This window comes from Piliocolobus tephrosceles, chromosome 18 (genome assembly GCF_002776525.5).
Source record: "Piliocolobus tephrosceles isolate RC106 chromosome 18, ASM277652v3, whole genome shotgun sequence".
NCBI classification, from domain to species: Eukaryota; Metazoa; Chordata; class Mammalia; order Primates; family Cercopithecidae; genus Piliocolobus; species Piliocolobus tephrosceles.
Window position 1 is genome coordinate 20,068,411 of NC_045451.1, and position 25,991 is coordinate 20,094,401.

General features: G+C 44.3%; 1 protein-coding gene across 1 annotated transcript in view; it reads left to right on the forward strand.

The window, feature by feature from the left end:
* CCBE1 (collagen and calcium binding EGF domains 1) overlaps positions 1-23,613 on the forward strand; it is a 258,017-nt gene extending 234,404 nt beyond the window's left edge. The window contains exons 6-11 of the mRNA XM_023218302.1: positions 3,489-3,589; positions 10,139-10,259; positions 18,426-18,565; positions 18,664-18,699; positions 19,778-19,813; positions 21,752-23,613. Of these exons, the coding sequence (XP_023074070.1) occupies positions 3,489-3,589; positions 10,139-10,259; positions 18,426-18,565; positions 18,664-18,699; positions 19,778-19,813; positions 21,752-21,985 (668 nt within the window). The 3' untranslated portion in view covers positions 21,986-23,613. The remainder of the gene's footprint in view (positions 1-3,488; positions 3,590-10,138; positions 10,260-18,425; positions 18,566-18,663; positions 18,700-19,777; positions 19,814-21,751) is intronic.
* Positions 23,614-25,991: the final 2,378 nt, after the last annotated feature.

Consider the following 25,991-nt stretch of genomic DNA (forward strand, 5'->3'; position numbering starts at 1 on the left):
ATGGATGGATAAGTGGTTAAGAAGACGGAATGGATGGGAAGATGGATGGATGGATGGATGGATGGATGGATGGATGGATGGATGGAAGGAAGGAAGGAAGGAAAGATGGAAGGATAGATGGATAAGTGGTTAGGAAGATGGAATGGATGGGAAGATGGATGGAAGGATGAATGGATGGATAGATGGTTGGATGGATGGATGGACGGACAGATGGATAGATAAGTGGTTAGGAAGATGGATGGAAGGAAGGAAGGATGGATGGATGAAGGGATGGATGGATGGATGAATGGATGGATGGATTGACGGACAGACTAGATTGATGATGGTATTGTATAAATTGACCAGTAGATGAGATGGAATGGCTGAAAGACTGGTTGGGAAAGATGGATGTCATTTATCTGTCCTTAGGTATTAACATAATAAACCTGGAGCCTGGGTCATCTTTTCATGCAAGAGCCCACCGTTTCCTGCAGTCAGCACAACCAAAGTTAAGGTGTCTGCCCTTTACAACTAAGTATATTATTGCATGGAAACTTGCCTGCCTTACTCTGTTGGAGATTGAGCTAAATAGTTCTGGTTTTCAGGAGTATTCAAGCTCCATAGGATTATAAATTGGTACATTGAACAGGGATAAAAAACTCAAAGGAGACTCTCTGATTTGTGGAAAAGGTATTGGACTTAATTTCAGGACAACTCCATTCTAAACCCACCTCAGATACTTGCTAGATGACCTTCAGGAAGTCACCAGACCTCAGTTCCCTCATTTTGCTATTCATGTTAATACTGTTATTGTAGGGTTCTGGGATTATCATGCAAAGGAAATTTAAAGGGTTTGGTGAGCCTGAAAACTGCTAGGCATCCCCTCCCATCTACCTACAACCAAGCTCTGTGCTGAGGGTTTTCCATGCATTACCTTGCCCAGTCATCACATCAGCCACATGTGGTGGGAATTGTAATTCCAGGGCTATGGTCGAGGCAAGTGGGGTTTGTGGAGGCCAAGTAACCTGCCCAAGGTCGCTGAGCCTATTCAGTGACAGAGATGGTACCTGCATCCAGAACCATGGGACTCAAGTTTGTACTGGTAATCAGTTCACTCTACCATCTCTGATACAAGACCTTCCCTATTCCCCCTTACTGCTCAGCTCATTGTCACACAGCTGCAGTGAGTCAAAACCATCCCTCCAGTGTGCCAATTGAAGGGAGTACAGGTGAGGAAGCTATGGGAATTCGCCTAGAAAGCAGGCATTAAAAGGATGGCCCTGTTATGTTGGTTACACATACAGTGGATTTTTTAAAACTGCCACTTTTGCAGAGATTCAAGTGTTTTTCTCCAATTACACATTCAAAACCTGCCTGAAGAGCTAGGTTGACACTGTATATTCAATAATTACACTGTTACTTGTGGCAACTCAACTACACAGCATGGCATCATTTGTGTCAACCTGCTGGCTTGAGAAATGTGTGCTTAGCTTGGGTGCTGCCAATACCAGGTCTCCCATGGTGCAGGGATGGCAGTGCAGCAGATAAGCTCTGAAACTGCCTGCTGCTGTGTGCTGAGGGTGCACAGTCTGAGACCTCAGCTGCCAGATTGCCTCTGGGCCTGCTCACCTCCCAAAGGGCAGAAGCCCTGGTCACTGCATATGTCACCAGGGAGAGGACTGGGCAGCTGGACTGTGTAAGGAAGGTTCGCTTACATGTGGGCTGCCCTCATGCCCATCATTCCATCCATTCAAGTGTCCATTTCCTAGGGTTGCCATAGGAAAACGCCACAAATTAAGTGGCTTACACAGAAATTTGCCTCTGGTCTGAGGTTAGAAGTCCAAGGTGTCAGCAGCGTTGGTTTCTTCTAACAGTTGTGCAGGACAATCCATTCCATGCCTCTCCCTAGCACCTGGTCATCGGCAGGCAATTTTTGGTGTTCCTTGGCTTCCACTGCCTCTCACCTCCACCTTGGTCTTCACATAGTATTCTTCCTGTGTACAAGTTTCCCCTTTGTATAAAGACACCAATCATATTGGACTAGGATCCCACCCTACTCCAGTATAACTTCATCTTAACTAATTATATCTGAAATGATCCTGTTGCCAAATAAAGTCACATTCTAAAGCACTGGGAATCAGGACTTCCCGTGAATTGGCAAACAGGACACAATTCAACCTGTAACAATCCATTTCCCAAACATTTTGTGAGCATCCATTATGTGAGATACCAAGAAGTGAGCCTGGTTCTTAGGCAGCTTACACTCTGGCCTGTGCCCTAAGAACCGCTCTCCAGGGAAGCCTAGAAGACCGGCCTGTGAGTGGGAGGGACACACAGTAAATGCTGCCTGATTTTCAGACTTCTGTGGGTTGAGAGCAGGCTTCATGGAACATTTGATCTGCGTCTTGGTGGGATTCAACACGTGGAGATAGAACAGAGGGCTTTGCAGAAGAGAGGAACAGTAAGAAGCAAATGATACAGGCCAGGAAGCACAAGAGATGGTCACGCGTTACCGACTTCCCCAGTCTGCGTTCTAGATAGTCGTGGTTATTATGTCACACAAACAGCAAACCTGGCCCAACGCCAAAGGGCTGTTAAGCGAGGAGAGTTTGTGCTTCCTTGGGTGTCAAACTGTCCTGCCTGCCCGAACAAAACTCCCTCAACCTAGCACTTTCAGCCCACACTGCTACCACCTTTGGCACACACCTTGGCAGTCTGTGCAAGGTCCTCAGCAGCAAGGTGACCCAGGTGTCTGGTCTTCCCAGCATACAGGCTTAAGTAGCCCATTCCAGTGCCAGGAAGAAGAGAGCTGTCTGTATTCTTGGCCAGATCACCATTTACTTCACCCAGTTTTCCTTTAGCAAAGAATGTTTTTACAAAAAGCCCATGGAGCACCTAATGTTCTACAGCTGGGGTTTGGGACCCTTTGCAGTGGATGGGCCCGACTGCCTTTCTATTGCTGTTGCGAGTGGCCCCAGATGGGGTGGCGCAGTGTCTGGGGCATTTCCTATCCTGGCCTCAAGCATCAGTGAGGTCAGCTCCCAGCCCACTGCTGTGCTCCCTTTGAAGAACTGGATTAGCAGAGGTGATAAAGGCAACTCTGAGGCCCAGTGCCTGAGCTTGGGGAATATTTACAGTGTGTGAACATTAGCCCTTTCAGGGGAGTATAAATCATGTCAGATTTATAGAGCCTGCCTTCTGGAAAAGCACCGATAAAAGGGCCATGGTACGCATTTTCACACATGAAAGGAAGATCAGGGTCTTCCTGGCATGTCTAAATAGGAACAGCTGAGCTCAACTTCTAGCAGCACCCCTCTCTCTTTGTCCCCCACTCTTCCCTGACCCTGGAGCGTGCTGGCAGGACCCAAGAGCTGTAAAATCTCCCACAGCTGAGCCCTCACTTGTCCCGCTGTCAGCCGCTCTGTCCCTGGGACCACCCTTCCCGATGCTGTCTGAGTCTGGCTTGCATCCAACCTCCCAGACAGGACTGAGCCCATCTCCTTTCTCAGGCCATGAGAAGTCTGAGAACGCGGTGAAAGCTGGAACTTGCTGTGCCACGTGCAAGGAGTTCTACCAGATGAAGCAGACCGTGCTGCAGCTGAAGCAAAAGGTACGTGCCGCCGGGGTGGGAACGATGATGCGTGATGGAAGGAGGGCTTGGCCAAGGCCAGGTGGAAGGATATTTACAAATGATAAGAAAATAAATGATCCACATTGAGCATTCACGCAGTTGATGCCAGTGAGGTTTAGATGGATTTGGGATGCTTTGCCCACCCTCAGAGCCATCCAAGGGGCAACAGGACACAATGATGGCAAGGGATTGCAGAGGCGATTATTAAAATCAACACTAGGTAAGAGACACGTGGCAAAGCCATAGCGAGGGTGAGCTAGAGCTATTGCAACTTCTCATAAAATAAATTTCCAGCCGGGCGCAGTGACTCACGCCTGTAATCCCAGCACTTTGGGAGGCTGAGGCAGGTGGATCACCTGAGGTCAGGAGTTCAAGACCAGCCTAGCTAACATGGTTAAACCCCATCTCTACTAAAAAATACAAAAATTAGCTGGGCATGGTGGTGGGCACCTGTAATTCCAGCTACTTGGGAGGCTGAGGCAGAATTTCTTGAACCTGGGAGGCAGAGGTTGCAGTGAGCTGAGACCACTCCAGTGCACTCCAGCCTGGGTAACAGGAGCGAAACTCCAACTCAAAAAACAAATTTCCAGACGTGTCCTGGGAAAGACCTATGTGATTCCGTTTTATCTAAGATCTGTATATTATTTATGGAGAATATTGTCTCTATAAACTGCCATAAGCTGGTAAGGAATTTCTGCAGTAGCTTTCTTTTTCACTTTTAAAAATTATAGCCTGTGCCCTTTCTGAGCTCCCTGCACCTAGAAAAGCAGCCCTGTGGGAACTTCATGTCATCAAAGATGAGGGCCAATGCACTTTGTAAAAGGCTGTGTGAATGCTTGACAGTATAACAGATTTCCGGTAACACCGTTCTGCTGTGAGTAATGCCCCAGGATGGCTCTGGCGATCTAACTTCTTGAACAACTATCCTGGACCCATATAAACAGTACTTATTGTACCTAATGGCTTAATTTGCTAGTTTGTCAGTGATTCAGAAATCACCCTTACACTGATGAAACATAATCTTCTTGGTTTGTTTAACTGCTTCCACTCAAGGCTCTTAGTGCATCAGAGAGGTGTATTTGCCCTGTTGAACTTTGGCATCCAGTGATTCTAAAGGGCTTGAGTGTAAGCCTGAGATGGTATCTCTTTCCCATGTTCAACAAACATGCAGCAAGCCCGTAATGAAAACCACAGCTACCAGTTCAGTGAATCAACAGGCTGAGAAGAGAAATGGTTTGCAGGCGTTTTTTTTACAACACTGACGACGTGATCTGCTTAACAGAAACATGTATATATCTGATGGATAATTATGAATAAAACATAGATTTAACCCTAAATAGCTTATGATCCTAATAGGAAGACTAGGCAGAAAACCTCGTCTATCACTATAAACACAGAGACATGAATAAATACATCCAACACAGATATCCCCAGTTTGAGCTTCGGTTGATGTTAGTTGTATTGAACAAACCCAGAGAAGGGTTCCAGGAAGAAGTAAGTTTGCATTTCATAAGCCGGAAGGGCTTGGGGCAGGCAGTTGATCAATATCTCCAGGTGTACCTCTCAAGACATAAAGCTGCCCTCCCTGGAAATAAATAAATAGATTATTTCCTTCCCTGGAAATAATCTATGTGCCTTAGGGAATTTATTTCCAGCCAAGATTAGGAGCAAGGGGGCTAAATATCACAAGTTGTTCAGAAATTCAGTTGCTAAATCAATGTGTGGTTTTCCCTTAACCTCCCTGCCATGTTTTTTTGTGATGCATAAAAATAAAAATGTTAAAAGAAGTGGAGAAACTGACATTGAAATACTTGTCACCCTCAAAAACCCTGCTGGAGAGCTACATAAAAATCCACAAGGTCATCTTAATACTCCAGTAGCTCTTACGCAATTGAGTTGGACTAGAGTCATTCTACCTTATACCAAAATCTTTCTGCAAATGCACTGTGGCAATCCCAAGCTAATGCAGACTTTCATCGAATATTATGAGGAGCAACTCATTTCTAAAGGTTCCTATTAGAATGTCTTGCATTCTACAGCCTAGAAGGCGTTATATCCAGAATCACATTTAATGTGCTCCAGAATCACATTTAATTAGCACCATGACCCCGTGGAAAAGATACTGATGGTCTCAGAGAGGTGAAGTAACTGTCCAAGAGGGCAGGCCTAAAACCTAGGTCCTCTCACTTCTACTCCTGTGCCGGTGTTTGGATTGTCAGTTGGTTTTTTGTGTTGTTTTTTTGTTTTGTTTTGTTTTGTTTTGTTTTTGAGACGGAGTCTCACTCTGTCGCCCAGGCTGGAGTGCAGTGGTGCGATCTCGGCTCACTGCAACCTCCGTCTCCCCGGTTCAAGCAATTCTCTGTCTCAGCCTCCCAGGTAGCTGGGATTACAGGTGCCCACCACCACGCCAGGCTAATTTTTTTGTATTTTTAGTAAAGACAGGGTTTCACCATGTTGGCCAGGATGGTCTTGAATTCCTGACCTCGTGATCCACCCGCCTCGGCCTCCCAAAGTGCTGGGATTACAGGCATGAGCCACTACGCCCGGCCTGGCAGTTGGTTTTTAATGTCGTCTTGCTGCTGCTAATGCCATTTGTTCACAAAAGAACATAGGACATCTGCCCAAATAAACATTAGCCAAGAAGGCAATGCCAGCAGTCCTAGACCATGGCCAACCCCACAGCATAAAATGCTGTTTAAACACGTTGAACCACACCACGAATGTCCAGTCAGCAACATTCCAACCGTTGGAAACACAACAGGTCATATGCCCTGGGTTCTGGCAGTCTGCAGACAACAGGAAACTTAAAAGACCTATCACTGTTTAAATGAGCAACACTAAGCCATAATATCTGGGTATGCACAGTTGGGTGATATATTATTTTTAAAAACACAGGAAGTGATTACTGTAAAAGGAAAGTGGTCACTTGTTGGGGAAGAGAGGAGACTGATTGGGATGGGGCATGTGGAAGGAGGGGGTTTGGGGTGGCTGGCAAAGTTCTATTGATTGATTTGGGAATTCTTTAAAAGGGTGCTTACTTTTATTTTTATTTATTTTTAAGTTCTGGGGCATATGTGCAGGCTGGGCGGGTTTGTTACATAGGTTAAATGTGTGCCATGGTGGTTTGCTGCACCTAAAGGGGTGTTTGCTTTATAACAGTTTGCTAAGTGATATATTTGCGTTGTGAGGTTTCCAGGTTCTTTGCTTTATTTTGCAATAAAAACATGTTTTTAAATGATGTATAGACCTCAGTGCCTCCACCTCCACCACTTCTTCTGTGGTGTGGGAAGAAAACAAGTGATGTGGTGAGAAAGGGATAGTGTGGGGGTAGATGAAATGCCTGTCATTTCCCTTTCAGATGGGTCTCTGTCCCACAAGAGCACTTAACAGCCAACTCTCCTCTCCATTTTTTTTTTTTTTTAAGTTGTTTGTGTTCTAGCAGCAGGGACTATCAGATTTGAGAGTCAAATTGCTGCAGAGAGTCCCCCTGGGAAGGGAGACTCCAGAAAGAGAGGCCTGGCACTTACTGTCTTGTGGGGAAACCGTGCCAACGGTGTTAAATCAGCAAACGATGGCCGAGTGGGGTAGGGCCAACAGTCAGGCGTGAGAATTTAGAGGCCCCTAAGATTTCAAGTGAGTAGATTTGCAACCCGATGGCTGCACTTGCTCGCTCTAGCACCACCTTTGCCTCAGGCGGTTATATGGCTTCTCAATAATTTGTGGTTTCCTCTGCTGCTCTGTAAAATGGGTCTTCCCAGGATTATTGGGAATCCATGTTAAAGTGACTGTAGACTCGGAGCAGTGGCTCATGCCTGTAATCCCAGCACTTTGGGAGGCCAAGGAGGGCAGATCACTTGAGGTCAGGAGTTTGAGACCAGTCTGGCCAACATGGTGAAACCCCATCTCTACTAAAAATATAAAAATTAGTTGGGTGTGGTGGCAGGAGCCTGTAATCTCAGGTACTCGGGAGGTTGAGGCAAGAGAATCACTTGAACCTGGGAGGCGGAGGTTACAGTGAGCTGAGATTGCACCACTGCACTCCAGCCTGGGTGATAGAGTGAGACTCTGTCTTGAAAAAAAAAATTTAAAAAGTAGGTTGCCACTTGGTTTAGTGGTTAGGACCACAGATTCTGGAAGCAGATTGGCTAAGTTTAAATTCTAGACCCACAATTTGCTGGCTGTGTGACTCTGGGTAAGTTACTTAACCTCTCTGTGCCTCAGTTCTACTTTTAAAAAAGGACAACATTAATACCTACTGCCTAAAGATTTTATGATAATCAAATGTTAATATTCACAAACGACTGAGAACAGTGCCATCCATCTAGAAAGAGCTCTACAAATGTTTAGCAAGTAAAAATATTATTTATTAGCACTCTACAAAATGCTTTACAAGAGGCATCTCACGGATTCATCCCAACGACTCTTTGAGGCAGAAGCTCTCTTACAAAGGCTAGTATGAGATGAATGATACGTATAATTTCATTGACTGGAATCCAGGGGAAATGCAGACTCTTTTTACATTACTACAACCTTCCTCCCAAACTCCTAGCATCCCACAGCCCATCTTCTGCTGTGTTTATGCAGAAAGTGGGGCCAGAGATTCTGGACAGCCACCTCTAAAGTACCAGTGCCTTCACTCTGCACTCATTCTGCTACCGCACAAAGGGGCTGAAGGGAGCCAGGATGCAGCCACCCAGAAGGAGGTCAGCCGGGACACTGAGGTCAGCGTTTGCCACCTTACCTCGTAACTTTTACAAGAGGCCAAAATAAGCAAAGAAGACTGGGGGAAATAGGTGGGGAATAGGGGAGCATCTCTGGAGCCCATCTGTGTGCAGGTCTCATCCTGAGGTTCTGTTTACAAAATTTTGAATATGAAGACTTGATCATGTGTTGAAACCGCACTTTTTGTAGACTTGAAAATGAAGGATGAAGGGACTTACCAAAGTCACACAGCTACTTAGGAACAAAGCCAGGGGCAGCCCCCAGACAGCTTTTTTTTTTTTTTTTTTTTTTTTTTGAGACTCCCTCTGTCACCCAGGCTGAAGTGGAGTGCAGTGGTGCAATCTCAGCCCACTGCAACCTCCATCCCCTGGGTCCCAGTGATTCGCCTGCCTTAGCCTCCTGAGTAGCTGGGACTACAGGCATGTACCACCATACCCAGCTAATTTTTGTATTTTTAGTCGAGACAGGGTTCCACCATGTTGGCCAGCCTGGTCTCGAACTCTTGACCTCAAGTGATCCGCCCGCCTTGGCCTCCCAAACTGCTGGGATTAGAGGCGTGAGCCACAGTGCCCAGGCCCCCAGACGGTATTTCTGCTGGGTCTATGACAATGGCTGGACACTGAGTCAGGCATGTTAAAGACAACATCACTTTAACCCTCCAGCAGTGCTTCTAGGTGGCCTTTACCATCCCCATTTTATAGATGAGGAAATCCAGGCTGTGTAGCTCACCCAAGATTCCACAGGTAGAAGGTGGCAGGGCTGAGATTTAAAGGTAAGTCTGCCTCATGCCAACGCCCAAGGGTGGGATCCACGTTTCAGTTTCTCAGTTGGAAGCAGATGATAAAATTGCATCAGGCTTCAGCTGCCAGTGTTGACCCACTGCCTCATGGTTGCAGTAGATTTACTGATACATTTCCCTCATTCACTGGTTCACTCCTCTTCCTCCCCAGGGCCACAGGTACCCACTTGCAGGTTGTGGTGGTCTATTGCTATGACACAATGATGTCAGCACCATTTTAAATGTATACCAGGAACACACTGGTGACTCTGAATCATGAGCCCTGACTTGAAATTGTACAATGCTGACTTTCACATTGCACAAGATTTTGATTCTTACGGTCATCCCTACTGAATTCTGAGTAACAGTCACAGGGGAATTGTAGTAGGGATCTCTAGAAGGACAGAACTAATGGGGTAGCTGTATATATGAAAGGGAGTTTACTAAGGAGAATTGACTCACATGATCACAAAGTGTCAAAGAATTTGTGGACACATTTTACAACCACCACAGTCACTACTGCCCAGTTATACTGAAGGTCAGCTCCGGCTGTGCAGGGGAACTGTCAGCCACATTCTCGGTCCTGGCTCCCAAGGCTGAGAGTTCTTTAAGGGCAGGGACCATGTCTTGGTCACCACTGTAGCCAAAGAACCAAGCACAGGACCTGTACATAGTAGGTGTTCAATAAATGTTTGAGACATAAAATAGGTAATTAACAAATTGAGAGTATGAAATAAGTAGGTCCTATTAATTATGGTAATAATGAGTTCTAGTGATATGTAGGCCATCTGGAGCTTATCTAAGCTCACCTACTAACTAGCTGAGTAATGTCGTGCAAGTTGTTTGCCCTAGAAGGCCTCTAGGTTTAGAAAGAGGCTCTTTATGGTTTCTCTGAGTTCTAACTAGCTCTAGTAAAAAGTATATACATATGTCTCATGAAAAGGCTTTGCAGCTTCTACCACCAAGACAAATGCTGAGGCTCTCCCCTGCCATTGCTTCCTGACCGAGGCTTCCTCTTCTCCTTGCAGATTGCGCTGCTCCCCAACAATGCAGCTGACCTGGGCAAGTATATCACTGGTGACAAGGTGCTGGCCTCAAACGCCTACCTTCCTGGACCTCCTGGCCTGCCTGGGGGCCAGGGCCCGCCCGGTGAGTGTAGAGGAGGGCACAGGAGGGTGATCACCATCAGAAAAAGCCTTCCAAAAGCTCACATTTGCTGGGGGCTGGACAGTGTTCTCCAGCTTCCATCTAGGAGAAACGAGGCAGGTGTCCATAGGGCTGCCACACACCCACGCAATGACAGGACCTTGGGAAATAGCCCCTCAAGCCTGAGAAACCCTCATAGCCAGTAGCAATTTGGGAGAAAAAGGTCATTGTCCTGGGATTGGATAAGATTCCTAAAGATCATTTTAAGTTAAAAAAAAAAAAATGAAAACTATCTTAAACTTTTTTCTGGAAAAATGTTAACATATAAAAAAATGGAACAGTATTATGAAGCCCCCCTGCTCGGGACTCCTCGCCCAATTCTAACAACTCAGAGCCAGCCTCTTCCTGCTACTCCCCAGTCTTCCTTCTACCTTCCCTTATTTGTTCGCATATTTATACCTATATTTATTTTTATACCTAGCTATACGTTTTTCCAAGTCGACTGTATTGACAGATGATATATAATGTACTCATTTAAATTACAGTTTGAGTTTTGACAAATGTATTTACCCATCTAACTCTCATCCTATATTTCAAGATATAGAACATTTCTATCACCCCAGAAATCTCCCTTGTGTCCATGTGCACGTGTCCGCTTCTCCAACCCCCGGTCTAGGCAGACACTGAGCTGATTTCTTTCACTGTGGTCTCACCTGCTCTAGAACTCCATATCACTGGAATCTTTTCATTTATATATATATATATGTTCTTGTGAATGTAAACTTTCAGCTTCTTTTGTTCAGTATACTGTTCCTGAAGATTCACACTTATTAATTGGATGAAAATCCCAAACATGCTATCATTTCATCAGGAAATATACAATGAGAACTTAAAAAAAATAGTTCCAAGTTATTTTATATTTTGAGTACCTCCATAGATAGAGCAATAGATTTTTTTCTCCACATTGGTAAAGGAAATGACATTAATGTTAGCAAATGATTCTAAACCTTATCCCTGGCTATCATTGCTTAGCAGCGTGCTAGGTGTTATGAATGACCTCTTGATATCCTAATTGGGAAGACCAGACATATAGAGCCAATGCAAATAAATAAAACAGTATCCACATGCCCTCCAGGTAAGTGCACAGATGCTTCCTGCTGTGGGAGCTTGTAGGGAGGGAGCACTGTAGCCTGCAGTGGTCAGCGGCATTTAGGTTTGATCGGGACGTGGAAGACTGGTAGAATTTGCCCAAAGAGGAAGGACATAGGTGGATTTTCAGTTGGAAAGTCAGCAAGAACAAAAGGTCAGAGTTCTTCACAGAGGGTCGGTGTGTTTCCTCTCCACTTATGTCTTGAACTCTTCAAACACAAGCCTGGATCTCAGTCCGTCCAGAGAATAAGATGGTTCAGGATTTGCTTTTTCTTCATTCATTCCCTTGGCCTGAGGTACTCTGGGTCATGGTGGAGTTTTCTCCAGCAAATGCTTCACACAGGCACCCTCTGGCTGCTTTAAACAGACTGGCGTCTCTCCTTATAAACTGCTTCCTAGCATGGTGCTCTCCACCCTCTCTAAGAGAATGCTCTTGCTTTGCTTCTCTGGAGGAAGTCAACTCCAGGCTCTAGATCACTAGAACAAAACCAACTGTAGGAGCAGGGGAGCCAATGGCTGTCTTGCTTAATAAATGCCTTGCAAGCTTGCTACTCCAATGCTGCCATCTGGCTTACAACATGGTTTGAGCTGTCCAGGGTCCTTGATGGAGCAGAGAGTGATTGAGGATGAATAAGCTTTTGCAACATACCCGGCCTTTGAATGGGGACATTCCAAACCCATTTCCTTCTCTCTCTTAACTTTCAGTGTTTGTGGTACCCACCATTGAGACTTAGTAGAGAAGCTAGAAAGCTAATAGGCTTTCTCTCACCCTTAAATTAAAGTCCAGTTCCAAGGCCTGTGGTGAATCAGACTGGAGCACCAATACAGGAAACTACTCTGGGTTGGAATCTGTTTAGCTTTGGTGCTAAGGGGGCGGCTGCTGCTTTCTGGCCTCCACTGCCATATATAAGGTGCTGCCGTTTGTACATCAAAGTCCCACATTTCAAAGGCACTTGACATACTATGATCTCTGTAGTGTACTGACTATGTAAATGTAGGTGAGATACCTCTGGTCTCTTTTATGTGCTACTGGAGGTAAAATATTTAGTAAAAGGAGGGATCTGGTACCCTTTCCAAACTCATTGTAGATATACCTGGAACCAGTATTAAGAGTAGGCATATGAGACATGTTTGGATGGAACACTGACTGCTTTTAACTTTGGCTTAATTATTCTGTGTACTAAAAAAGACTTATCTAAATATGAAAAGTCTAAAGTATCCGTTTCTTTGTTTTATTTGCTGGAGTCTGAATGTCATTCTATCTTGTCACTGCTCTGTCAGTACTAGGAGTTAGGTATGGTCAAAAAGTAATTATTATGTGCATTTAAAAGAACAATTATGAGACAAGTATAGCATAGCAACCTTCTCAGTCTCTTCAATGCAATCACTTAATAAAAAACATTTACTAAGCAGCTTACTGTGTATCCAGGACTACCTGAGGACATGCTAATAAATAAGACACAATTCAAGCTCTCACAGGGCTGATGATCTAAAATGGGTTAAAACACAATGCCCTTCTGCATGCAGAAGAATGAGGTTGGACCCTTACCTTACACCATCTACAAAAATTAACTCAAAATGGATTAAAGAGTGAAATGGAAGACCCTAAAACTATGAAAATCCTAGAAGAAAACACAGAGGAAAGCTTTATGACATTGGATTTGGTGACGATCTCTTCGATATGACCCCAAAAGCATAGGCAGCAAAAGCAGTAGATAAATGGGACTACATCAAACTTAAATTTCTGTGTCTCAAAGCGAAAATCAACAGGGCAAAAACAACCTACAGGATGGAAGAAAATAAATCATATATCTGATAAGGGATTAATATCTAGGATATATAAGAACTTCAGTATTCAACAAAAAAAGCAGCTGATTAAAAAGATGGGAAAAAGGACTTGAATAGACATTTCTCCAAAGAAGATATACAAATGGCCAAAATCCATATTAAAAGATACTCAACATCACTGATCATTAGAGCATTGCAAACCAAAACCACAGTGAGATACCACCCCACACCCATTAGGATGGCCACTATTTTTGAAAAAATACAAGCTTGGGAAGCACAGGGAGACCCTGTCTAATTAAAAGAAAATTTAAACTAGCCAGGCTATAGTCCCAGCTACACAGGAGGCTGAGGTGTAAAAGATGGCTTAAGCCCAGGAGGTCGAGGCCACAGTGAGCCATGAACATAATGCTGCATTTCCAGTCTGTGTGACAGAGCAAGACCCCATCTCAAAAAAAAAAAAAGAAAAAGAAAAAGAAAAAAAAACCCAAGAAAATAAGTATTGACAAGGATATGGAAAAATTGGAACCCTGTGCACTGTTGATGTGAATGTAAAATAGTTCAGTCACTGTGGAAAAGAGTGTGGAGATTCCTCAAAAAATTAAACATATCAGGAGGCTTAAGCAGGAGGATCACATGGGCTCAGGAGTTCGAGGCCAGCCTAGGCAACAGAAACCCTAACTCAAAAAATACCTATATCTATAACTATATCTATAAATGAGATCCAGAAATCCCACTCCTGGGTATACACCCCAAAACATTAAGAGCAGGATGTTGAAGACATGCTCGCACACCCATCTTCATAGCAGCACTTTTCACAATAGCCAAGAGGCTGAAACAACCCAAGTGTCCATCAATGGATAAGATGGAAAAACAAAATGTGACATACACATACAATGGAATATTATTCAGTCTTTAAAAAGATGGAAATTTTGACGTAGGCTACAATATAGATGAATCTTAAGGATATTAGGTTAAGTGAAATAAGCTGGTCAAAAAATGACACATGAATTATATAAGGTATCTAAAATAATTCATAGAAACAGAAAGTAGAATCGTGGTGACCAGGGACTGAGCAGAGTGGAAAATGGGGAGTCATTCAGTGGTCTAGAGTTTCTGTTTTACAAGATGAGAAAGTTATAGAGATCTGTTGCACAACAATGGGAATGGAGTTAACATCACTAAACACTACATTTAAAAAATAGTTAAGATGGGCTGGGGGCCGTGGCTCACGCCTGTAATCCCATCACTTTGGGGAGGCTAAGGTGGGCAGATCACTTGAGGTCAGGAGTTCAAGACCAGCATGGCCAACATGGTGAAACCCCGTCTCTACTGAAAATACAAAAAATTAGCCAGAGGTGGTGGTGGGCACCTGTAATTCCAGCTACTTGGGAGGCTGAAGCAGGAGAATTGCTTGAACCCAGGAGGCGGAGGTTGCAATGAGATAAGATCGCACCACTGCACTCCAGCCTGGGTGACAGAGCAAGACTCCATCTCAAAAAAAAAAAAAAAGTTGGCAAATTTTGTCTTGTGTATTTTTTATCACAAGTTTTTAAAAATGCTCGCCAGGTCCCCACTGTCTCTTCCCTCATCCCCCCAGCTGATGTTCAAGGCCTAAAGCAGAGGTGAACATGCTGATATCTGCACCCAGGTGCTGCCCCAGAGTTTACATAACCACGGCCCTTGAGCCAGCAAGATATCCCCTGGAGTCCCCAGTGTGGGCAGACATGCTGTGTTCCACACACAAGTGGGGAAATGCCGCAAACCCAACCCAATACAAACTGGCTGTTTACAACTCTGTCTGCTGTGGGTCAACGTAGACGACGCCTAAAGGCCTCTTCCCCATCAGTTTCCATGATAAGGTGGTATGACCATATTTTGGCACACATGCAAGCAACTATTATCAGACAGGCATGAGAACAGATGACTTGTTGTTAAACTCGGTATAGTCTCAGTGCTGTGTCGATACAGGCCTCTGAAAAGAATTAAAAAATAAAACAAAACCCCTCAACCTCTACAGAGATGGGCAGGTCGCATGGATATGTAGAAGGGAGCTGGGCAGGAGCAGTCGGAAGCAAGGGAACTGAACCAAACCGGAGAGCACTCACCCCATGTAAAGGGGCAGCCCCTACTGAGAACTCCAGTTGGTTGTGCTGCTGATGGAATTGTGGTTTTTGTGCTTCCTGTTTCAAACCAGAGCCAGGAACCCAGATTTTTCTATGAAATCTCCCAATTTTTATTTTTATTTATTTATTTATTTATTTATTTATTTATTTATTTATTTATTTATTTATTTATTTTTGAGATGGAGTCTTACTCTGTTGCCTAGGCTGGAATGCAGTGGCACAATCTCGGCTCACTGCAACCTCCGCCTCCCAGGTTCAGGAAATTATCCTGCCTCAGCCTCCCAAGCAGCTAGGATTACAGGCGCTTGCCACCAAACCCAGCTAATGTTTGTATTTTTAGTAGAGATGGGGTTTCACCATGTTGGCCAGACTGGTCTCAAACTCCTGACCTCAAGTGATCTGCCCACCTCAGCCTCTCAAAGTGCTGGGATTACAGGCACGTGCCACCACACCTGGCCCCGATTTTTTAAATGTTAAGAATGCTCAGAAGAAAATGATATGCATAAACAGAAAACACATGTGCAGTGCATGAATGTATATAAACACACATACATTATACTATAGATATACTGCAAGCATGTACAATGAAGTAAGCAGTTAATTCTTACTTTCAGAGGCCTGTATCGACACAGCACTGAGACTATACCGAGTTTAACAAGTCATCTATTTTTGTGCCTGTCTGATGATAGTTGTTGGTACGATGCGGGAGATGTTAAAGTGTTTTTGGAGATAGGTGATCTGTGGTGATGGAGACAAGGCACAAAAGGAGAGAATAGTGTGAGCTGGATTGTGTGCCATGGCATGGTTTATTCAGGGAGGATGGGACTATGGGGCGATTAGGAAGGAGGCAATTGTGGGAAAAATGCTGGCAAGAAAGACAAGCATGAACAAGAACACTATGCTGAGGAGTTGGAGCTTTATTCTCTACGCAGAGGGGAGCCACTGTAGGGTTTTCTTTTTCTCCTTGGACTCCAGTTACACTTATTTTAGATGGTTCGATATTATCTCATCTCTTTTGGATGCTTCATTTTATTTTCCTCTTTGTGATTCTCTTTGAGTAACTATTGACTTATCTTTAAGTTCACTGAGTCTTTGCTCAGCTGCGAGCGGTCTGCTGATGAGCTTATATCGTTTTCATCTATGATACTATATTTTATATTTCCATTTGACTTTTTTCCTTTAGTTTCCATCTCTCTGCTAAAATCCCTCATCTGTTCAGAGAAGCTGTTTATCTTTTCCACCAGCCCCTTTCACATACTGTTATTTTAAAGCCCATATCTCATTATTCCAACATCTGGGTCCCCTCTGAGGCCTGTCCTGCTGATTGTTCTATCACTTCTATCACTTGACAATGGGTTTTTTGTTTTGAATTTTTTTTAATTTTATTTTTATTTTTGAGATGGAGTCTCACTCTGTCACCCAGGCTGTAGTGCAATGGTGCAATCTTGGCCCACTGCAACTTCTTCCCAGATTCAAGCAATTCTCCTGCCTCAGCTTCCCAAGTAGCCGGGATTACAGGCACCCACCATCACATCTTGCTAATTTATGTATTTTCAGTAGAGATGAGGTTTCACCATGTTGGCCAGGCTGGTCTTGAACTCCTGACCTCAGGTAATCCATCCACCTAAGCCTCCCAAAGTGCAGGGATTACAGCATGAGCCACTGTGCCCGGCCCTTTTTTCTATGTGCCTGAAAGTTTTGGATTGAATGCCAGACATCATTTGCAGAGAAACAGTAGAGACTGAGGTACGTAGTTATCACTCCTGGAGATGGGTACCCTCTTCTTTTGTCAGGCCACTGCCATGGGAAGTGAAGTCAGCCTACTGAATAACAGCTGGGTTTTGGCTTTATTGTCACTACATTTACTTTGTGTTCCGCAGTCTTCAAATAATTCTTCCAGTGGTAGGATGCTGTTACCTTATGCTTAGTGGATGCCTAGGTTGCCAGTGGATTTTTCTCAGTGTTTATACTCTGAGCTTTCAGCAGCCTCTACACACACATACCTGTGCCACAGAGGGGTTCTCTCCCCACACTTTTGCCCTTCCCCCAGTGGTAGATTGCTATTACTTACTCCATGCTAGAGTTGTGGGGCAAGGGGACATTTTCAGTTCTCCTGCTCCAGCTGCAATCCTAAGCATGACCTATGCTTCTGGGCCTTGGGGTGAGATGATCTTCCCCACACGCGCCGACTCATCCCCCAGCATGCCTTCTATCTGTGGCAAATCTAGGCCAGACGAACGTTTCCTACCCCTCACTAAGAAGTAAGGGATATTTCTCTGGGGCCTGCAAGACAGAGTGAGTTTGCTGACGCACCCAGTGCCTTGAGACATTTGCACCAAAAGGTTGAAAGTAGGTGGGTTACATAGTAAGACTTGTTTTAGATATGTCATCCCCATAGAGATGTCAAAAACGGGCGAGGGGTAAACAAGGCTGCTGGGGGGCAGAGAGACTAGCAGTGAGGCAAGAGTCAAGGCAAATATAAGGAAGGCCTAACAGATTTGTTTTAGTACTATGTGGGAAGTACTATACTAAGTGGTGTGTGTATATCTGAAATCTCATTTAATACAACTACTCCCTAAGGAAGATTTTTATTAGCCCAGCTTTACAGATAAGATGAGAAACTAAAGCTCAGATAGCTCAGGCAACTTGTCAGATTCAAACCCAAGTCTCCCTGATGCTAAAACCTGTACTCTTAACTGCTGTCCTGCCACGATAACCACTTGTCTGCTGTGGTGGCCACTACTCGGCTGTGATCCAGTGGAGAGAAGGGAGCAGACAGCTGTGAGATGTTAAAGAGGTAAAATGCACAGGAGCTGGCCACTGATTCAAAAACGAGGTTGCAGAAATAGGGAAATATAGAGGAAGACTCTCCGGTTTTTGGCTTGAGTGGATGGGTGACTGGCGGTCTGTGAAAAGAGAGGAAGATGGGGAAGCTGCTTTTGACCATATCAAGTTTAAAATGCCCGTGGGACATCCTGATGCAGGTGTCAGAAGGCAAAGGCAGAGAGAGTACAAAGAGAAATGACTGCGGGGGCCCTGGACTCTTGTTAGCCAGGGCCCTTCGTCCTTCTCGTGTGCTGTGAGCTAATGAGGTGTTCTTTGATTACAGGCTCACCAGGACCAAAGGGAAGCCCAGGCTTCCCCGGTATGCCAGGCCCTCCTGGGCAGCCCGGTCCACGGGGCTCAATGGGACCCATGGGACCATCTCCTGATCTGTCCCACATTAAACAAGGCCGGAGGGGCCCTGTGGTCAGTATCTTATCAGAGATCCACTTCCTGTTTGGGGGAAAATGTGTTTTTGTCCCATGCTTTTCCCTGTGGTTAAACCAGATCCTTTTGTATTGTAGGGTCCACCAGGTGCACCAGGAAGAGATGGTTCTAAGGTAAGCCTTATGAGTGGTCCTCACAAGCTAAAGGTCTCTCACGTTCGATTTTGTTTTGTTTTGTTTTTTTGAGATGGTCTTGCTCTGTCACCCAGGCTGGAGTGCAATGGCATAATCTTGGCTCATTACAACCCCTGCCTTTCGGGCTCAAGCCCAAGTCTCCTGCCTCAGCCTCCCAAATAGCTGGGACCACAGGTATACACCACCACTTCCGGCTAATTTTTGGATTTTTTAGTAGAGATGGGGTTTCACCGTATTACCCAGACTGGCCTTAAATTCCTGAACTCAGGTGATCTGTCCGTCTCGGCCTCCCCAAGTGCTGGTATTACAGGCGTGAGGAACCGCTCCTGGCCTGAAGGTCTCTCACTTTCTACCTCTTGCACTGACATCGAGGAAAGCTCACCAGTTACTGTTTACCATCCCCATTTTGCATGCAGCAAAAGTGAGACACAGATACCAGATATAACTTTTTCCCCAAAGCTGGGAACAAAATCTGAAAAGCCATTTTCTTAAATTCCGAAACCAACCCCAAAGACAAAAACAACCACCACAACCAGTCGTAGGAAAAATTACCCCTATAAATTTTAAGTGAGCCTCTGCATTGTGATACTCACATGTGTTTTTCTCTTTAACCAGTGTTGCTTTACAGGATAGCGTTTTGTGTGTTTCCATTTCTGTGAGATTTTCAAGTCAGGAACAGGAGATGCTCCATTCTTTCTGCAAGCAGGGTGGTTCCCCTCTGAGAGCTGCCTTCTCTTTTTTGCCTCACAAAGAAGTCAGTGTGAGATACTTCAGAAAGTTTGTTACTCCACATACTGCTGGGAAATACAAACATTCCTCTTGCCAGGAAGGTTTGAAAATATATGGGCTCAAGGGAAATCAGAATGAGAAACATTTGACCCAAGCAGTCCTGTTCAAATAAGTGGTCCCGTGAGTTCAGCTCAGTTTTACGTATGTTTTCTATAGAAAATATTTGTTGTTTTATGCGGGGAAGTGGTTATGGTGGGTGTATAAATAGAGACTATTATTGTGGTATCCATGTGCTCTAGAAAGCTAACCCTGGCCTTTCTGTTTTTAGGGGGAGAGAGGAGCGCCTGGGCCCAGAGGGTCTCCAGTAAGTAGCACTCTGTGTCCTGCTTCCCCAGGGGAATGTTCTCAGGGATGCAGCTCTGATGAGCCTATAGGTCGGTCTAGTAGCAAAGGCCCGCCCCTTCCTGATGCCGCTCAGCCCACCTGAGCAGAACTCTGTGGTTAGGAAGACAGTCATAGAAGACCTTAGCTGCTAGTTTGGATTTATTTTTCAAACTTGTTTTCTGTTGTTGTTTTTTCTTTTATCATGGCTCATCTTCATTTAAAATGTCTTTCCTAAAGCTCAAAACCCTACTATGCCATGAGTCTGTTTCCAAGCATTATCATAAAACATTTGAAAGGTCTAGGAAAGAAATCTGTGGGTTTAAATCATAACTCTGCATACTTGAGAATTTAGCCACTGCTACAACCCTAGCAAGTCAGATGGCCATCTCCTCTTAAAAAGCGCAAAACCATGCAGGGCTGTTTAGGATCTGAGAAGAAATTAGCTGCATATATGCATAGTGTCTGGGAGATTAAAAATGAGAAATAGTAGTATTCAGAGGCATAGAAAATTCAAACCACTTCACTGCTTCTGAAGAAGTATCATTTCTGAAATCCAAAAGCTGTGGCCATAGAGGTGGAAGTCATGGGTTCCCATCTCAACTCTTCAACCTGCTAGCTTTCTGACCACGGCACATCACTGAGGGCCTCTGGGCATTCATTCCCCCACCTGTGCAGTGGCAATGGTGGAATCTGACCTGCCATCCCTCAAATGGCTATTGTGAGGGTCAAATGATATGAAAATCCTATACCTGTCTTAGTGCTTTACGGTGTAAGCTCTGCTTCCATAGTGCCCGCTGCTGCTGCAGCAGTTGTAGGAAGTGACAACGATTTTACTACAAACTTCTGACAAGCCCAGAACATGCGTGTTTATGCATTTCTTTTTTACCATGGCCCGCACAGCACTCTATAAAATTAAGGCTTAGTAAATACTATATGATGATAAAGGATACTCAATACATAGAAAAATTAGGAAGCTTTTGTTTGGACTTTTCCTAGATGATGAGGAGTTGACGTCTTTACAACATCCTCTCAGCTTCATTTAGTTTGTGCTTATAGTCGGCCATCTTATAAACATTTTAATAATTTTGAGACAGGGTCTCACTCTGTCACCCAGGCTGGAGTGCAGAGGCACAATCTCGGCTCACTGCAGCGTCAACCTTCTGGGCTCAAGCAGTCATCCACCTTAACCTCCCAAGTAGCTGGGTCCACAGGTGCCCACCACCACACCTGGCTAAATTTGTATTATATTTTTTGTAGAGACAGGGTTTCACCATGTTGTCCAGGTTGGTCTTGAACTCCTGGGCTCAAGCTATCTGTCCACCTTGGCCTCCCAAAGTGCTAGGATTACAGGTATGAGCCACCACTCCTGGCCCAGATAACATTTTGAATACATATTATGCTCAAAGCGCTTTACGTGCATTTACTTATTTAAATCCTCACTTATGAACCCTATAAAACCCTATGAAATTGGGACTATTATTATCCCCATTTTACAGATGTGGAAACTGAACCACAAGAAATTAAGACCACACAGTTAGTAAGCAGCAGAGATGAGATTCAAACCCAACAGAACCCCAGTCTCTTAACCACCGCTCTGCTGCCTTCATAAGCATCTTCCAGACTGCTTTGGAAAGTAACTTAGGAGAGTTGTCTTATATTCTTTCCTCTACTGGATTTGATAAAGCCTAGAGTTAGGAGGGAGGAAAGGTGAATACATCACCAAAGCTCATCTGAGAAGTAAGAGAATTAGAAAAGAATGTGGAGGACCCCCAGGCTCCTGTAGCAGTCCTCACATTGACTCCATTTGGGGCACAGTTATTGAGAAAGTAGTTGCCAGCAAGCAGTGGGTCAAGTCATGGAACCCCGGAGGCCATTGCTGTCTGTCGTATTCTAGCTTTGATTCCTCCCATGTACACAGGGACCCCCTGGTTCTTTCGACTTCCTGCTACTTATGCTGGCTGACATCCGCAATGACATCACTGAGCTGCAGGACAAGGTGTTCGGGCACCGGACTCACTCTTCAGCAGAGGAGTTCCCTTTACCTCAGGAATTTCCCAGCTACCCAGAAGCCATGGACCTGGGCTCTGGAGATGACCACCCAAGAAGAACTGAGACAAGAGACATGAGAACCCCCAGAGACTTCTATCCATAGCACATCCCAACACCATCATGCCAAAGGAAGAGAAAGATCAACTCATCTGCAGTTAAACCATCTAAAGAGAAAAAAACACCACTGGAGACCTAGAAAACATACATTTTTCTCTTCTCTTCTCCTGACATCTCTCTATTCCTCTTCTTCCAGATACAATACTATTTTCAGAGTCCCCTCCTAGGCCTGCAGACACATGGGAGTGAATGATTGATTTACCTGCTTCTTACTAAGAGTTCGTTGGAGTGGTTTGCACTGTAACTTTTCGTTTACATCCTATTTTTCCAGGAACTTTGGATTTAAGTACTTTCACAGTGTCTTAAATCATAAATTCTTCAAGTAAATTTGGCAGAGTATCAAAAGGGAAAATGGCAAAGTGAGCTCTAAGAAAATGTGAGGCTACTTCTAAGATGTGTGTTCAGAATAGACCGTAACTCCTCTAGTATCAAAATTAGGGCTCTTCAGTTAAAAAGGGGTGGGGAGGACAAACGTGTAGATATACTTTGGTGGAGAATTCTTTTTCCTTGTGCTTCCAGTAGATTTTAAATATTGGATGCCCTTGTCAAACGTTTCCCAAATTCAATTAAAGAGAGGAGAGAACTGAATGACATTTAGAGAAGATAGAAAAGAATTACAGTCATATATTTACTGTTACATAGATTGCCACATTCTAAAATTCAAATATGGTGCTTAAGGTTTCATGCCATGCTTATCTGTTAGTATCCTATTTAGGGAAGATTAAATCCTCTTTTCAAAAAACAAAGTGAAATGCCTGGATTCACATTAAAACAGTGGGCTCTGGTTTGCTAGAATATTTTAAAGCTGTTTAATCAAGAGTGGAGCCTGCTGTATACATCAGAGATTATTTGTTCAATAAAGTGGCTGACCTTAGAGAGAGGCACAGAATTCCTGGTTCTGAGCAGGTGCCCAGAAGGTGCCATTAGGTGCCATGATCCAGGCTGAACCAATACACAGTGGGGCTGAAGGCTGCAAGGAAGTTGCTGGCTTGGGTTGACCTCACTATCGCCATCAGCAGCAGTAGGTAAATTTGCTCTCCTTGGGTGTTACAAGTTTTTGTCTGGAGCCAACCAAGCTTGCCACCAACATATTGAGAATAATACACTATTGAAAGTTATCTTGGATGGGGAGAAAAAAAAACAGTGGTTTTCCTTGTTTGCAAAAACTTCCTTCCTATTCCCATTTCTTCCTTCTTTAATTTAGTCCAAGTTCCAGTTCTTTCAGGCATTCTCTTTGATTTCTTTTCCCCTGCATGTGAGAAGCAGTTCAGAAAAGGGTCTATTTCTCCACCCCCTAGTGAGTTAGAGTGTTTTCTCAGAGCACCTCTGGGTCCCAAAGGGAAGCATGTTCCTGTCAAGGTTTGTTGTGCATTCAGAAGCACCAGGAGCAAGAGACCAGAAGGATGATCTGCTCCTTTATAACGTTGTTGAGGGCCCTCTTGGTTCCAATGAGCAGCTTATAGGTTAGTCACAGTCCACTTTCTCATTGGACACACAAAGTGGCTGTTCATCTGCCTTTGCGGGAGACTTTCACTCTTATATTGAGCTTCACAAATGATCGTTCTCACACTCATATTCGCTCATGTTGGAATTTCCCATCCTGCCATGTCCTTTCCTATTTCTTTTTGGCTTTTTTGCCTCCACCCTTCAGCCCACATCATTTAACTCCACTACTGTGAAAGCTTGCTTAAAGAAAATCCCTCTTGGCTGGGCATGGTAGTCCATGCCTCTAATCCCAGCCCTTTGGGAGGCTGAGGCAGGCAGATCACAAGGTCAGGAGTTTGAGACCAGCCTGACCAACATGGTGAAACCCCGTCTCTACTAAAAATACAAAAATTAGCTGGGCGTGGTGGTGCATGCCTGTAATCCCAGCTACTCAGGAGGCTGAGGCAGGAGAATTACTTTAACCCGGGGGGCAGAGCCAAGATTGCGCTGCTGCGCTCCAGCCTAGGCAACAGAGCAAGACTCTGTCTTAAAAAAAAAAAAAAAAAAAAAAAAAAAGAGTATCCCTTCTGTTGTGTTTGAATGCCACCTTTCAGTCTTCTCCCTTAAGAATGATAGGAAGGGGCTTTGCAAATCTCTAGTGGCAACAGTCTTCCTTCGCTTCTTCCTACCATGCTGGAAATGCAGGACTCACGTCAGCATGTGGCTGTGTCTTTGATGAACACTTTGCTCCTCTGTGTCTCATTTATGCAAAAGTCCTGGTGACTGTCCACCAGCATTTTTAAAGTGAAAGCAAAAACCACATTCTTAGTGCTCTTTTTCTAGCATCTTTTCTTCCTCCTTCTCTCTGCAAAATTCAACATTCATGACAGAAGGTCACGCCAACCACGGGTTTATAAAGAGAGGAAGTGAACAGCTGTTGATTTCCATCTGGATATATTTAATGTTTGCCTGCTTGTGGAGCATGGTATTTAAAGGGTGTGAATGGATGAATGCTTTTCAAACACACACACACACAAACTATGCACAAGCTGTATGAGAGATGGCTAGGTCCATCTATGATTTTTTTTTTAATGAGGAATTTTAATACCTTTTCTTTGACAGTGAACTGTATTTAGACATATGACCTTTATTGTGAAATGCTCATAAAATGCAACCAAACTGCATGTTTGGCCATAGGCTAGAATAATATATTAAAAGAATTAATGGAAAGTAGTATTATCTGGATTTCATGAAACTATTCCAGATAATATTCTCCAGCAAAACTTATAGTAACCTGTATTTTATAACGTCAATCTGCTGGACCAATTTAATGTAGAAAATAATTTTTAATCCTCAGATTTTCAAAACTTGGACTACTGCAAAACTGGTATGTATTCTTTGTGCCCAAATTTTATTTTTCAAAGATAGGACATCATAAGGCATCATTATTTCTAATGTATCTTTTAGCTAGATAGAAAAAGCTTTACTGTTTAAATAGGACTTCTGCTCAAAACCTAATGGGAAACCCATTTCTGGGGTAAGATTTGCTACAGTGTGTTTCATGTTTTATAGTGAAAAAGATGTTTGTACACCTCCTCAACCTGTTAGTAGAAATGTTGACTTCGATTTTTGCACCCTCTTCACAGGACCTCATAAGTTGCCTCTGTTCTTGGAAAGCAATAGGAATAAAAATACGCTGTTGAGAATACTACATGGGGCCAGGCACGGTGGCTCATGCCTGTAATTCCAACACTGGGAGGCTGAGGTGGGCGGATCATGAGGTCAGGAGATCAAGACCATCCTGACCTACATGGTGAAACCCCATCTCTACTCAAATACAAAAAAAATTAGCCGGGCGTGGTGGCACATGCCTGTAGTCCCAGCTACTCGGGAGGCTGAGGCAGGAGAATTGCTTGAACCCAGGAGGTGGAGGTTGCAGTGAGCGAAGATCGCGCCACTGCGTTCCAGCCTGGCGATAGAGTGAGACTCCATCTCAAAAAAAGAAAAAAGAAAATAGTACATGGGGGGCATGCATTTTAGTTTAGGAAAACCCCCCTCCCTTCCCAGTTCCAGAGGGAGAAATTATAACCTATACTGTGCCAAAAGTGAGTGGGGCTGCAAAGAGGATGGTGCCTTTTCTCACCTTCTGAGTTAATGCCCAACATCTGCCATAGGATTTATTGACCAAAGGAAGTCATTTCTACTGTATAAACTCAGACAGGTGTGTCATAGCCCAACAGGTAAATAATAAGTGTTCATTGGTTTTGGAAGGAAGGAGAGGGGAGTATTACCCCACCAAATACCAGTGAAGAGCACCCTGGCTTCGGTCATCTTTCCAAGGTTCATAATTACTGTGGGCCTGGTGAGCCCTGTTCCCAGGGCTGCAAGGGAAGGCTTCCCCAGGCCAGACATTGCTGTGGGTTTTCAGGCAGCAACTCCCCCATCATATTTTGGGTGTTACTCCCCACATCTCAGCCTATGCCTCAGAAACAACCACAGCAGCCTCATTCTGCAGACTTCACATCTTTCAGATAACCTTCCTGAAAAGGAAAGTTATAGCAGGAATC